At 38.7% G+C, this 15,709-nt stretch overlaps 2 protein-coding genes across 3 annotated transcripts; one reads left to right on the forward strand and one right to left on the reverse strand.

The window, feature by feature from the left end:
• Window positions 1-1,118: 1,118 nt before the first annotated feature.
• On the reverse strand, window positions 1,119-5,255 carry runx2a (RUNX family transcription factor 2a). The gene is made up of 6 exons (XM_014969087.2): window positions 5,243-5,255; window positions 4,434-4,627; window positions 4,158-4,317; window positions 3,803-3,907; window positions 3,646-3,717; window positions 1,119-1,608 (listed from the first exon to the last, which is right to left on the reverse strand). Exons 1-6 carry the CDS (start codon window positions 5,253-5,255, stop codon window positions 1,262-1,264), a joined length of 891 nt encoding a protein of 296 aa, XP_014824573.1. The 3' UTR covers window positions 1,119-1,261.
• supt3h (SPT3 homolog, SAGA and STAGA complex component) lies at window positions 5,238-15,708 on the forward strand. 2 transcript variants are annotated; one of them, XM_088001205.1, is made up of 12 exons: window positions 5,238-5,342; window positions 6,628-6,731; window positions 11,517-11,601; window positions 11,676-11,762; window positions 12,369-12,465; window positions 12,546-12,682; window positions 12,814-12,889; window positions 14,052-14,164; window positions 14,240-14,344; window positions 14,432-14,560; window positions 14,650-14,739; window positions 15,597-15,708. In XM_088001205.1, exons 2-12 carry the CDS (start codon window positions 6,652-6,654, stop codon window positions 15,636-15,638), a joined length of 1,041 nt encoding a protein of 346 aa, XP_087857331.1. In that variant the 5' UTR covers window positions 5,238-5,342; window positions 6,628-6,651; the 3' UTR covers window positions 15,639-15,708. The 2 variants fall into 2 exon arrangements, with proteins under 2 accessions (XP_087857331.1, XP_087857330.1); XM_088001204.1 differs by having other exon boundaries at window positions 14,650-15,708.
• Window position 15,709: the final 1 nt, after the last annotated feature.

The following is a 15,709-nucleotide window of genomic DNA, read 5'->3' on the forward strand; positions in this document are numbered from 1 at the left end:
ACCACTGAATCATCATTCAGTGTTTTGATGGAAGTGAAATTCAGAGTGTGCTCATCAAAGAGTGAAAAACTGGAAATAAAATGAAGCGTTAACACAAGTAACATTGATTAGATTTTAACTTAGAAATTCATCAATACATCAAAAATACTGATTATTTCCTTTTAATAATGATTAATTAATAAATAGGCCACTTAATGAAATGCTGACACTTCCTTTGCCCAGGTTAGAGATGTTTAAATGTTTTAGCACATGACTAATCAAAAACAGCATCCTGTCTCTCAAACAATGAGCAAAAAGAAAAGGCTTAGAAATAAAATCTCTTAGCTTTATAAAAGAAGCTAATGAGATTTCCCCTTCAAGTGATCAACAAGCTCTATAAATATACAGTTCATTTTAATGTAGCTTAAAACACATCTGATCACTAAAGCATGAACATTTTTCTCATCTGATCCAGGAGATCTCCATGACTGGGACATGAGGACACTTCAGGGCATATTCCAAAAATGAACTTTGGCCTGTTGTTGTGCTCTTCTGTGGTGTATTTGGTCTGGCCTGAGCTTTTTCACTGTAAGCTCAAAATGTTTAAGAGGTTCTGATTCTCACATGATGATTTGGGATTTCATATTTATGTGATTGTAACTTTCAACTTAATTAGTAATCCTGTTTACAGTTACTATTCTGATTTATTAGTAAAATAACTGGGTTTATTTATTTTTTAAATAAAATTTGAGGGGATAATCATTTAATTAAGGTAAGGTAAGGTAATTTAACTTATATAACACATTTTCAGCAACAAGGTAATTCAAAGTGCTTTACATGAGTTAAAAGGAAATACAAACAAAATAACAAACCAAAGGAAAGAAAAAAAAAAGAGGAAAGAAAATTAATCTAATGTTGTTCTAAAGTATGTAAACTAGGTTCTCCTGTTCAGGGTTGCTAAGTATCTAATACCATTTCTAAATAGTGAGTACTCTACAGTTTCTGATAGAATAAGTTAAAGAATGACTTATCTAATTCCTTTTCTGGGTTAATGTGAGAACTCCACAATTCTAAGTTTGTTCTAAATCCTTTTCTGGGTTAATGTGAGAACTCCACAATTCTAAGTTTGTTCTAAATCCTTTTCTGGGTTAAAAGTTAAAATGTTTATTAATTAAAATGTTCATATAAAATAATAGTACAACAAACAAACAAACAAGACAATACATGTGTAAAAATGAAATAAAACAACTGTTTAATTGCGTCTGTTATGAACACATTGTCATCAGTAGGGCCTCCAGACAGGCTCCTCCCCTCTCATAGTAAGACACGCCCCTTCCATGTAATTGGCCATAGCTGTAGCAACGCTGCGGTCCTCCCCTGTGCTTTGGAGCGGTTGGTTCGACCCGTAGTAGAAACTGCTGGGCTGGAACTGGCCGCTGTGGCTTAGCGCAGGGGGAACAGACGGAGCCGAGGACAGGTAGGAGCTGTATGGAGGGGCGTGGGCGGAGAAGGGGACAGTGGGCAGGTGGTGCAGTCTGGGAGCTGAAGTGAAGGAGGATGTCAGAGATGTCACCTGACCAAGAAATGATGATTCGTTGCTCCACAAGGAGGAGGAAAATGATCTGCGGTCTGAATACAAAAAAAGAAGACACTCTCATGTCTGATTAAATGTTTTGACCAGCTGCTATGCAAATAATATTCTGATCTGCATGAACACTGGTCCATTTTCACCTAAAGCACTGTGTGAAAGTGACAGAGATTGAAATAAAGGGATGTGGTATTATGATACTCATTAATGTCATAATGAAAATAGACTTAAGAATTGATCTTTGGACCCTGTGGCATTCTTAACTACCCTTGGATGGATTTGGACAACTTTGAAGCTAAGAAAAATTATCCATTATACTACTTCTTTTTCTTGGTTTTATTTTATTTTGTACTATTTTATTTTATTGTCTTCTATCATACATTCAAGCCTTTGGTCAATGGCATTTGGTTTAAAAGTGCTTCATAAATCAATTGTCTACCAGAGTAGGTGAACAAAGAACATTTGACATTTTTTAAGAGTAGTTGACAAGTAATTAACATAAAAAAGAACAGTTGTGAAAGTTATATATTTTATGGTGCCCTGATCTATCTCATTGTTTTACATTGTTATATTTCACTTGGAGCAAGGGATATTTTCCCTTTTGTTCAACAATACCATTACTATAAGATGTACAATTTGATCTTTTCAATAATCTGTTTGATCATGTCATTTTGCTAGGATGCCTCGACTGCCCACAATTCTCGCATATTTGGTACATTTTCCAAGACAAGAAAAGAAAACTGTCTTCCTGGTGCTTGAAGAATCATTGCTCTGGTCCTCAATTTTGGCTCCTTTAGAATCTCATTAGGAAAAATGATTAACTTCCTTTTTGCTCCAGATGTCCCGATCTTACTTACCATCTAAGTCACTTAATGTTTAATTACAGATAGGGCTGAAACGATTCCTCGAATGATTCGAGTACCTCGATTACTAAAATTCCTCGAGGAAAATTTACCTGCCTCGAAGCTTCGTTAATTTATGTTTTATTATTTAGCGCACCGTGTTCCGGCCGGGACTTCATTTGCGTTGCGCGGAGCTCTCACTTCCGCCTCTGAGTTGTTGACAAAAGCTAAGTCTCAGCGGCATAAAGTCCAATCTTCAAGATTGGCCCGTGGGGATTTTATTGATTGATGATAATGCCCGACTTTTTATCGTTTTTGGGGAACCAATAAGCATCCTTAAAATGACTGGGGAATGCCTGGAGTACGGCAGCATTTCTCCTCCGGGGCTGCTGGTTGAAAGCGAACGGCGGGAAGAGCGCTGAGGTGAGCGGATAGCCTGAACAGGGCGGGCGGCTGAGTAGCTGATGCTTACCGTGTAAATGTAGCTTTACCGACGAACCGCACAATAAATTTCATATCCCGGTCAGAAGAAACGGGTGGCGGAGCGCATCGTACATGGCTGGTAGATGAGTTTCTGAGTGTGACCAGTGAAGGTGTCGTAAATATCCCGTATTGCTTCCCCCTTGTTCGTCCCCCGGTCTAACGGTTCGTCAGTCCGCTGGTCTATTTCCTCCCCTCCACCCCATGTTCGTTCATTCGCCCTCTCCTCCCACTCCAGGCGGCATTTCCCGTATTTTCAAACCCAAAGCGTGACAGGTTAGGTGGCAAGGTGAGTTTAATTAATCTATTAAACTCACTGAAGATGAATACATAAACTAAAAGCTGGATTGTAGACATTTTTATAAGCAAATTTGTGAGCCTGCCTCTTTGTTATTAAATTCAATATAATTTCAGATTTTTCTATAACTTTTCTTCTGGTTAACTTAGAAAGTGAACTATTATTGTTACAGGTTAGTTTTCTAAACTACAAAAAAGCAACTGTTAGGGATGCTCAAATATGAAAAATTGGACTGATATTGATATCTGATAGTAACACCGGTATTATGCCAGATTTACCAATATTTCATTTTATAATTTTTTTTATTCGATTAATCGTAAGAATAATCGATAGATTACTCGATTACTAAAATATTCGTTTACAACAGCCCTAATTACAGATCATTTAAATGTAAAACTTTTGACTAGAATTTTGCATATTTTGACTGAGATCAAGATAATTATTTAAACATCAGATACCTAATGGGGCAGTACTGCCGATACTGCTGGGAGGCCGGAATATTCCTGATTTCATCTCCTTCTGTCTCTGACCTGATAAAACATAAAACAAAACTCATCAAAAACTCTGATAGTACAAGATTAAACCTTTGGATATTTCTTCCTAGGGTTTACTAACGTCTCGGGAGCCGAGGTCCATCCACAGTGATCTTAATGGCTCTGTGTACAGTGGCTATTTGAGGAGGAGAGGTCAGCACGTTGATCGACAGCGTGAACGTTTTACCTAAAAGGGCAAAACATATCGATGAATACAAGAAGCTCAAGAAAAAAAAAAGAAAGAAAGAAAATGTAAACTGCAAATTGGGCATTTACTGGCTTGGAATTAATCAACCAGAATAATTTTGTCAGATGTTGACACTATGCATGTCTGTAATAAACAAGATATAGAGGTTGGAACCTAGCCTGGACCTCAGTGATCCACTACTCCTGGACAACAGTTTCATCTTATGAATATCATGAGGTGAGTGGTGTACCTCTGCCACTGCGACCAATGAACCGTAGATCGTTGAAGTGGGCATAACCTTGCTTCATTGTCGTTGTGGCATTGCGTAGCTCAGCGCTGCAGTTGTCATCATTGCCAGCCATCACTGTCACAACCACGCCATCTGGCACGTCATTACCCAGAGCAACTACCTGCAAGATGTAAAAACACAGACTCCCAAAAGCTGCAGACATACTTCTGAAATCTTTAACAACCTTTCAAACTGAACTAAAGCAGAGACTTAGGGAAAAGTTAGTTGGTTGCTCACAGTGAAAGCTCTTGGCAGGGTCTTGTTGCATCTCCAGTGCTGTGGCAGAATGCTGCAGAGGAAGTTTGGGCTGTCAGTGTGCACCAAGCCTCTCTGGGATGATGCACCATGCTGCTGCAACGGCGCTCTCACCTCCTGCTCTTCCGGTTGGTGAGGTTTAGGTGATGGAACCTGCTGGCATTTTACCACAGTATCTGAAGAGGATACAGAGACAAGTTTGACTTGACATCTTCTGCTTTCATGTAATAAATTAGAAATATGACAAATGTTTTAAAGCATTCTTTGTTTCATTAAAATTTGGGAATTTCATGCTGTTGGTTTCAATCATTTAGTATAAATGGTAAATGGGTTTGTAATTGTAGCACCTTATCATGTCCAGAGGATCCAAATGTGCTTAACACCACAGTCATTCATGCACACATTCATGGTGACTGACAGAAGCAAGGCTGCCACACACCAGAGGGTTGATTGACCAACAACTCAATCAACCCACCAACCAACACACAATTAATTCATTTAACCAATTTAGCCATCCATCCTGCTTTTATTTAACAAATCAACAATTAAGTCAACCAACCAGCTAACCTATCAAATAGTTCATTTGATCAATTGTTCAGCCATTTTCTATTTATTTTTACCTCCAGGAACTATACTGTAGTAGGTGAATAACCATAACTTGCAAAGTACCACCAAAGTTACCACAAAGTTAGTGTGTAATGTGGGATATAGCAACTTGATTGTGGCTTTTCTGTAACCTGTAATATATCGGCTACATGGATAATGAAGAGAAAAACTACATTTCCCATCACCACAGCGGGCCATAGCGTCATCATTCCGCGTCGAAATATACTTCGAATCAGGAAAAATCAACACTTTGCAGCTCCAGCTGAATGTTTCTGCTAATCTGCGGTGAGATTTTTATTGACTTCTTTTCTCTCCATGTCCTCAGTTCCCCTCTCACTCCTCCTGTCCGCCTTGTTTTCTGTGTTGTGTGTCGCTCGCCGCAGTGTTTGAATAGGAGGGAACTGCGCTGCATTATTATTCAGATTGTCCTGCCGGGGGGAAGTTAGTGCGGTCACAGCACCTGTCCCTCCTCCGTCTGTCTGCTTGTGTGTTTATTCGCCTCACAGCTTTTCTGCTATCTTGTTGTTTTAGGCTTTTGTCTCAGCCAGAGTTCTTTCAGAAGGGAAGTGACCCAAAAATACGAACACTGAACCAACAACTCAAGAGAAAACAGGTTTCATGGTTGGCACGAGGAAGTTGGTGTAGTTATGAAGAGGAAAGAAAACACAGTTTATGATTTGTGAGACACTAACTCTGTTTGGGAAAACAAAAGTGGGTTATATATAGTTTTTTATGCTAAGCTAGTCACTACACTCAAAGCTTGCACAGTATATTATTGTTTTAACATTTTTTTAACACTTTTTGGTCTTCTGCGTACCTATGTAGCCTGCCGCTGAAACTCCCTGAGACAATAAAAGTTTATTCTATTTCTATTCTTCTACTAGCATTTTACATTTTAACATTTTCACGTTAGAATAAAGCTACTTTATTTGTTAATTTGTTTTGGAAAACAAAGTATTCTTTGTATTTTAGTTTTAATGTAACACAAACTTTTCTTTTTCCTTTATTCAGTCATCTGTAAGAATTATTCGTGTAACTTCAAATCTCTTTTTATGATATGGACACTATCTCATGTACAAATAGAACAAGGCTGCAGCACATTCAAAAATACATAATAGTTTGCCAATATTTTGGGTTCAGCAGAGACGATGGAAATTTATTTCAATTTTCGAAACTTGTTTAGTTGTGCTCATTTGTTCAATAACTCTTAATTAATAGAAACCATTTTCTCCAATTATTTGCTGCATTTATTTATTTTCTTTGTATTTGATATTATAATAATGATATATTTGCAAAATGTGCAGTCGTCGTTAAAAATTCTTCTATCTTAAGTTGCATCTTACACAGAACAAGTGAATCTTTTAATTTCTGATTGGCTGGTTCCCAGTCAGACTAATTAAACGGAGAATTTTAGTCCTAAAATTTAACCTAGGTTTCAAAAGGATGCTTAAAATAAATGTATATGTCTATCTGTCATAATCATGCAGATTACACAAGCAGGACGGAACAAATGTGGTGCGAGTCAATTCTGGTTCTGGTTGGGTTAACCTGTGTGTTTCTGTGTCACCAGGTGTTGGTGGGTAGGAGTGATGTCATGGCCGGCTCAGTCACCTCCAGTTCTAAAGAGCGCCCTGCTTCCAGAACCAGCTTCATCCCAGAGCTGCAGAGCATGATGTATGACACACACACACACACACACACACACACACACACACACACACACACACACACACACACACACACACACACACACACACGCATGCATGCATGCGCGCGCAGAGAGTAAAATAAAACGCCTCACCCCAGTACAGCATGGGACTAGTGCTGCTGAACAGACTGTTGGAAGCCATGAAAATCTGTTGAATAAAAAAAAAAAGCCACAGTAATAATCAAACTGGGTGATATTTTAGTTAATGTTGTCACAGAGCTAAATACAGTCCTCAATTCTTCACTTTGATACATGGTTATATGATAATGTTGATGGTCGTTTGGTGTTCCCAAGAAAAAAAGCAACAAGGCGACACATTTGAGTGTGGTAGAATTATTGTCTTTATCAGCTCAATCATTAAGATGTCTGTCTTTGTGAATCTCCACCAGAAGGAGTTCTTGCTCGTCCACCTTGTTTTCCTGCACAGAACTGTCAGCATAGCTGCAAAATTTCACAGATGCGCGTTGCGGAAAATTTGGACCGCTTGGAGGGGGCATAGTTGTTGAAATGACGTAACTTGACCGTGCAGCGCTGTATACGCTTCAAGCATAAATCAAGCTTCATGGATTTGACTTATACAACTGATCACAGTGGATTGGAAGCATAACAATTATTTCAACAATAATAATTCCCAAAATGTAGTTGAACAAAATAGCTTCAAGTTTAGGTCAAAAGCTTTTATTTATTTTGTTTTTAAGTTTTCAAGATAAAGTGAATATGTTTGTCTTTGAAACTTTTTCTTCATCTTTAGTTTAAACCATGCTGCCCGCTCATCCTGAAAAAGTCTTTTGTACCTAAAATTAAGGCCTTAAAATAACTTCAATTAATTTAAAAAGAGAGGAAAAGTTGCCCTTAAATACATTAATCACAAATCTTAAATTTTGCTGTGGTAAAACTGTTTAATCCTGTATATTCTTAGAAGTTTTTCTTTCTCACAGGACTTTTCTGTCGGGCAAAAGTTTGAGTAGCACACAGACATCTTCAATGCGACTCAGTTGAGGCTGCCACTAACTAGCTGCTATTAAACCTTTGATAGCTAAATAGGTTGTTACGTTTTATGGATAAGAGCAAATTTATGGGCAGTTGGCTGGATGGCGTTCATTGTTGCTACTGGGCACTGTACTGGTTAAAGCTGTAGAGAACATAGTAAAATATGCAATTTTCTTTTATGCATTTCTGTCATGGTACAGAAATGCCATGGTCTTAAATTTCATTCATAATGGTCTTAAAATGTCTTAAACTCGATTCAGTGAAATCTGTAGAAACCCTGTCGAACAAATGTGCATAAAGTAGAGAAACAAATGTGTTAGTTATGTATATCAATAGTTCAAATAATACATACACTTCTCAATAAACATGTCCACTTCTATGTAGCTAACACAATTTTTTACTTTATCTAAATCTTATATCTTTCTACATATGTTCTTCAATTGAACTATTACTGAACAAGCACAAACAATGAAGAAGAAAATACAGTTTGTTTAGCAGGTTCTGGAAAATTGAAATGTATTGTACGTAGGGCTGTTGTAAACGAATATTTTAGTAATTGAGTAATCTATCGATTATTCTTACGATTAATCGAGTAATCGGATAAAAAAAATTATAAAATGAAATATTGGTAAATCTGGCATAATACCGGTGTTACTATCAGATATCAATATCAGTCCAATTTTTCATATTTGAGCATCCCTAACAGTTGCTTTTTTGTAGTTTAGAAAACTAACCTGTAACAATAATAGCTCACTTTCTAAGTTAACCAGAAGAAAAGTTACAGAAAAATCTGAAATTATATTGAATTTAATAACAAAGAGGCAGGCTCACAAATATGCTTATAAAAATGTCTACAATCCAGCTTTTAGTTTATGTATTCATCTTCAGTGAGTTTAATAGATTAATTAAACTCACCTTGCCACCTAACCTGTCACGCTTTGGGTTTGAAAATACGGGAAATGCCGCCTGGACTGGGAGGAGAGGGCGAATGAACGAACGTAAGATGGGGTGGAGGGGAGGAAATAGACCAGCGGACTGACGAACCGTTAGACCGGGGGACGAACACGGGGGGAAGCAATACGGGATATTTACGACACCTTCACTGGTCACACTCAGAAACTCATCTACCAGCCATGTACGATGCGCTCCGCCACCCGTTTCTTCAGACCGGGATGAAATTTATTGTGCGGTTCGTCGGTAAAGCTACATTTACACGGTAAGCATCAGCTACTCAGCCGCCCGCCCTGTTCAGGCTATCCGCTCACCTCAGCGCTCTTCCCGCCGTTCGCTTTCAACCAGCAGCCCCGGAGGAGAAATGCTGCCGTACTCCAGGCATCCCCCAGTCATTTTAAGGATGCTTATTGGTTCCCCAAAAACGATAAAAAGTCGGGCATTATCATCAATCCATAAAATCCCCACGGGCCAATCTTGAAGATTGGACTTTATGCCGCTGAGACTTAGCTTTTGTCAACAACTCAGAGACGGAAGTGAGAGCTCCGCGCAACGCAAATGAAGTCCCGGCCGGAACACGGTGCGCTAACTAATAAAACATAAATTAACGAAGCTTCGAGGCAGGTAAATTTTCCTCGAGGAATTTTAGTAATCGAGGTACTCGAATCATTCGAGGAATCGTTTCAGCCCCAATTGTACGGTATATTTTAGATTTAGCCATAGAAGTAGCTGAAAAAAAATTAGACTTAGTTTGTTAAATTTAATATTCTAATAACACATTTTCTTAATTTACACTTTTTATCTGCTCTACCTTATCTTGTGTAAACTTTTTTACACAAGATAAAAAAATAAAAAATAAAAATAAACTTTTTATTTTTTTGCGCAAATATTATAAATAAATGTTTGCTTTGCCTGCGCTTTCTTCTTAATAAATGATATTGAGTGCATGTACAGACGCTCACCTGGTGTTTGCAGCAGAGTGGTTCTGGTGGTTCTGGTGGTCAGAGAGGCCCAAACCCAAATAAACCCCAAAACCTGAAACGCTCCCTCTGCCTGGAGCCGGCGATGGAACCTGAGGCCAGAGCCGTCCGCAACCCCAAACCAGAACTGCTTTCACCTGGGTGACTGACGCCCACAGCCAGCCAATCAGAGAGGGGACACAGTTGTGGGAGGGGTGGGGTGACTGTCAGGTGTGTAAGTGATGGGGGGTTGATGGGGAGAAGGAAAGATGTTGAGGATGTGGCTTCAGGTTGGTCCGTCAGAATGGAAGTGGCCTATCTGGATGCAAATTGAGGTTTGACCAAATTGTGGTCAAGCTGTGTGTGTGTGGCCTTTCGACCTGGAGTGTGTGTGGGAATATTTGCAAAGCTCTGTTTTTGTCCAAGCTGAGACTTTGAGGAGAATCCATTGTTGCACTTTTTTAATTTGTTTGTCCATGCAAATGGTGTCCTGAACATAATTCAGTCAGAACTGCCACGACTGAAGGGAAACGGCACAAAACTACAGGCTGGGAATGAATTTGGCCTGGTAGAGGAACATAATCAGAAATTATTTGGAAGAGCATAGTCTTTTGTTTCTGGAAAAAATAATAATTTATCAATATTTGTGCTGATATAACAGGAGAGTTAGAGGCTTTTTAGCCCATTTTGGAACCTTCATCCTTTATGTTTGTGTTGAGCTTCTGTTCAGGTTGTGGATGACGATGAAATGTTGGCCTTGCAGAAAGAGTCACATCCCTTAAACCTCTTCACATGTCACCATGTTAACAGTACAACAAGGTAGCATGGCATTAGGATGAAAAGCAAACATGGTTTTTATTATTTTTTGCTATTTAGTGTAGAGCCTGGTGCAGAGATGCTGGTCAGAGTTGTTGGGAAGATGGATGGAGCTGGAGGAAAACCAGTTAGAGGTTATGGCCGTTTCCAGTCCTCTCGATGGTTTAGTGCAGGGCTGCTCAATGTATCACAAATATGTTGGATCACAATGTCGGCGTGCAAAATATTCTTATTTGCAAAGGACTGCTTGAAGTGCAATAATTGATGGCTAATATATTCCCAATATTCTGAACTTTCATTTGACATTCTAATGTAATGTTTAGCCAGCTGGGCAAAGACATTAGATTGTCACACCAGACAGTAACGATGTCACAGAGAAACTGGAAGCACAGATGAGGAAGAGTGGATATTCCTCATCTTCCTCACTGCCGTCGTAAGATTTTCCAGTATTGTGCTGCTCTAGTTTTGTGTGGCTCCCAGCAAATCTGGTATCTGAGCTCAAGCAGCTGAAGCTGAGGGACACTTCTTTATTTTTTAGGGTGACATTTTCACAGACAAATAAAATGTTAGATATGAGAAAGAACAAGATTTCTCATTAATTAACCAGGTTTCTGCATTCATATTAAATTTGTGGTAACTTGAACCGTTGCTCAACAACAGACTTGGGTGTCCCAAAAATTAGAGACTGTCTTATAAAAACTCAGTCCTGAACGACTGTTTATGTTTTAGGACCTGTTAAGATTTGCAGATCCTTGTTCTACAAAAATCTCACTGTTTTGATCATTTCAATACAATCTTTCATGTTTAAGTTATTATTGATAAATTTAAAAAAAACAATGTATTTTTAAAATTTGATAAAAAAAACAACAAAAAAGAAATGGCTTTTAAACTTTAGTCATTTCTCTGAATAGTCTCTAGTGACAGGAAAGTTGTTTTATGACTGCTTTGTTAATAATAGACAAACTTCTGTCTCCATGAATAATAAAATAAAAATATGCTTCTGCTTCAGAGAACTGATACTTGGTTGCGTTTCAGGTTTGCTCTGGGAGACGCCCGCAGGCCTCTGTATGAAACTGCAGCCCTCGTAGAGGACATCGTACACACACAGCTCATCACCATGGTAACACCAAAGACACCACATCGTTTTTTAATTAAAAAAAAACTTTTAATTGATGGTTTTAATTTGTGAAACAGCTGCATCAGGCCTGTGAGGGCGCCGCTCTTCGAGGTTCAAGGGTAATTTCAGCTGAAGACATCCTGTTCCTGATGAGGAGAGACAAGGTAGAGGAAATGCTGGCCTCATGAAACGATGTGTTTTAAAGGGCCAGTCTTTACATCATGTTCTAATGTTATTCCCTCACCAGTAACATGCCTAGAGTGTTGCCTTGATTCTTTCATGTATGTTTGACAATTGAATTTAATCTCCGTGGCAACCATTCAGCTGTGCAAAATGCACGGGTGGACTTAGCCCCGCATTAGAGGCGCATCTTTTCTTCAGAGTGGCACTTTCCAAGGTTCTGCTCCTTCAAACTAACCAGCAGCAATTAGCAAACGCCTGAAGGAGCTGAGCTACTTCTCAGTGAAACATTAAAAAAACTGTTGTTAAAGGGTTAATAGAGAAGTCATGTTGTGATGACTTCCTGAAGGCGGAGTTTCAGATAAAGCAGCTTTTAAAGAGACAGAGGCCCACTTTCAAGGCGTTAAATTAGAATGAAACTTTTTTTTGTCATGCTTTGAGCATTTTTATGACAACTGAAGGTGACATAGTTATTTGATTGTGCAAATTAATGTAACTTTGTGTGTGAAAAATACCTCCCCTTTAAAAGTGACCTTGTAGAGTAAAGCTCTTTTTTTCTGACTGTTTTTGTCTGAATGTGTGTTGACCAGAGGAAGCTGGCACGAGTGTTAAAATATCTTCAGTTTAGAGATTACAAATCCAAACTATTAAAAAATCTAGAGGAAGAAGATGTGCAGCAGGAGCCAGGTAAACAAAACCATACATCTTTGATCACATTACTGTCTTTGATATTTATCTTTGATTCACTAAGTCTGTTTGCTGCTCAGGGGGTCTGGCTGCTGGGGGGAATCAGCGCCGGCAGCGACTGGCCCAGGACTTCCTGGTATGGATGGACCAAACTGGAGAATTCCTTTCATTGGCTGAGAAACAGGAAGTTGACCCAGTCAAACAGGAGAGGATGGAGGTCAGAGGTCACCATGAAATAGTCAGTGTTTTGGTAACATAAAGGATGATGAAGATGATGACACTGTGTGTGTGTGTGTGTGTGTGTGTGTGGGGGTGTGTGTGTGTGTGTGTGTGTCTGTGAATATTCAGCGTTTGGAGCGACACACTCGAAACATGGATCCGGCTCAGTACACAGAGTTCTGCGAGAGCCGACAGCTGAGCTTCGGTCAGTCCAAACTGCTTTTCTGATACTTTCACACTTTGATGAAGGGTTAGAGTCCAGGCTGAAACAACTAATCTTTAGGAGTTGATTATGGGAATAATCATCAAGTAATTAATCGTTCACTGGAGTCTACTGACTCATATAAAACAGTGGCTGTAAGGTAATTTATATAGCACATTTTCAGCAACAAGGCAATTCAAAGTGCTTTACATGAATTAAAAGGAAACACAAACCAAAGGAAAGAGCAAAAGAAGAAAAAATAATCTAATGTTGATCTAAGTATGTAAACTAAGTTCTCCTGTTCAGGGTTTCTAAGTATCCTCTGATTTCTGGGTTGGGAGAACAGGAGTCTGAAAAATAGTCTAACAATGTTGATCCACAAGAACAAACTCAGAGCAGTAATTATGTCACAACTGTATAAAAGATATATACATTTTGTATCTAAGTTAAAAATAATCATCTAAGTATAGTTTACCTGGAACTCAAGTGGCAATTTTAGCTTAAAAAAAAAAAAAATATATATATATATATATATATATATATATATATTTACCTTCTGATAATAAATAAAAACTAAACATAGCAATTTAAAAACAAAACACACAAAACAAAAACTAAATTGTGAAAACATCTCATTCATTAATAATGAAAAAAAAAAAGAAGAAATATCTGGATATTTATAAAGTACCCTCCACATTTATTAGCACCCTGGTAAGGAGCCTTCAAAAAGCTAATGTGTTATTGCAGTGGCATAAGTTTTGCATTCATACATTAAATCCTAATCCAACATCTTTGACTCCAACCTCGATTTTGAGTAAATTTATGTGAAGAAAAACATTTTTTCACACTTTTATGTTTAGGAGGCATGGCAGAAATATTTTTCTGCTCCACCGTTTCTGTCTCTTAAATATTGAATTTATAGAAGTAAAATAATTTTAATTTCAGTTAGGATGTGTAACCATGACAATAACATATTGTTTCCCCACCAGTTATCAGCTGCTTAGAATTTCAAAGCTCAAATAAATAATAAAGGCTCAGATTAAAAGAGGAAGATTAGCAGTGCCATCTAACAATGGATTTCTTTCATGCAGAACATGTTACTGTTGAACATCATTGCATTATGTGGTTCAACCGTCCATTTTTTATCATCTTAATGCTACAACAGCCAAGAAAGCGTCAAAGTTTCGGGACTGGCTGGACTGCAGCAGCCTGGAGCTGAAACCCAACAGCATTGCCACAGAGATCCTCTCATACCTGGCCTATGAGACGGTGGCACAGGTAAAAAGTCTAGATGAGCTGGATGAAAACTACAGCAGGAATTTGGTTGCAACATGTTCCTGTTTTCCTCCCCAGATCGTAGATTTGTCTCTGCTAGTGAAGCAGGAGATGACGGTGAAGACCAATCCTGTCAGCCATGTGATCTCAGCCAGCTACATCCACTACAACACACACACCGAGGTACACACAGCATAACGCCGCATCCACTCGGTTCACTCAGGAAGTCTCTTTCTTGTTTATTTCACTCGATAAAATGTGTGGCTGCAGGTGAAGAAAGATCCAGATTCACCTGAAGCTACGCCCCCATCCACTCCAGGCTCCTCCCACTCCTCGAAGCCCCTCCTACTGGGAAATGGCAGCATGGACAGCCGAGCCAGACAGAGGAAACGGAAAAAGGTGTCAGGCTGGAGGCTTGTGTTCTGTGCTCTTCATGTCGGCCATCTTTTTATTTTCTAGTCTGCTCAAACAAGTGCTGCGTGTTTCAGAGCTCTCCGGCCACAGTGGAGCCCCCTAGTGGAGCCATCCAGCCGTGTCACATCAGAGAGGCCATCAGACGATACAACTACAGACACACAGTGGGTACACAGCAAAAAACACTCTACATGCGTTTTCATTGTACAAATTCAAATTTCGAAAATGAATTTGCTTAATGGAAACATGGCAATTTTGAAAAAGCTCACATAGTTCATTGTAATTTTAGCGCTAGAACGAGGCAGTTTTTCAGCTGTTTCGCAATTATTGTATTTTGCAAAACTGCAATGGAAACACTTTTTTTGCATCACACGAGTCATGTGATAAACAACCAGATGCTACAACTGGCCCAAACCAGGAAGAAGACAGGAAGCAGTTGGACGATGATGGTGTGAGACTTATCGCATGATTTGATCATGAAAACACCTCAATTGGAAATTGTGGAGCGGTTTTGACTTTAGCAGAATATTGGCAAAGGTGTATGCACATTCAGAAGCACAGCTAGTGATGTGTAACTTAAGATTGAACCTTTTAAAAAGTTGGACTGGATTCTTGTTTTTGATAGTTTCTTTGGATTCAGTCATGAAAATCTATGTACACAGTTCATTTTGGTGATGATGGTGGACATTTAAACCCTCCATGCACCTAAACTGAATTATACTTTACATTTGTGGCAGGGGTTCACCGATAAATTCTTCCAGATTTCCTTAATTTTGGCTGATCAGCTGATGTTTACATGAGAAACTGATCTCATGTTTTCTCGTGTAACAAGATCAGATCAGAGGTCTGAACATCAGCCACCAGCTGAGTTTCTATTGATATTAAAATTGGGCAAATTGGAATTATAAAAAATAAATTTGTTTGTTGGAAATACAATTAAGAATTTTAAAAAAAACTTTTTTTTTTAACCATCCAGGTTGTGTGAACTTTGACCCTAGAGTGACCCACCTCTCTTTTTCAGAGTGCGTACAGGAGGAGTGGGATGGCTTTCCTCACCTGCTGAAGCAGAGTTTATATCCATTTTCTTGTTTGGTTCACTCTTAGTAATAAAGACTTAAACATGCATACAAGGAC

This window comes from Poecilia mexicana, unplaced genomic scaffold (genome assembly GCF_051168715.1).
Source record: "Poecilia mexicana isolate PSO_F unplaced genomic scaffold, ASM5116871v1 scaffold_20, whole genome shotgun sequence".
Classification (NCBI taxonomy): domain Eukaryota; kingdom Metazoa; phylum Chordata; class Actinopteri; order Cyprinodontiformes; family Poeciliidae; genus Poecilia; species Poecilia mexicana.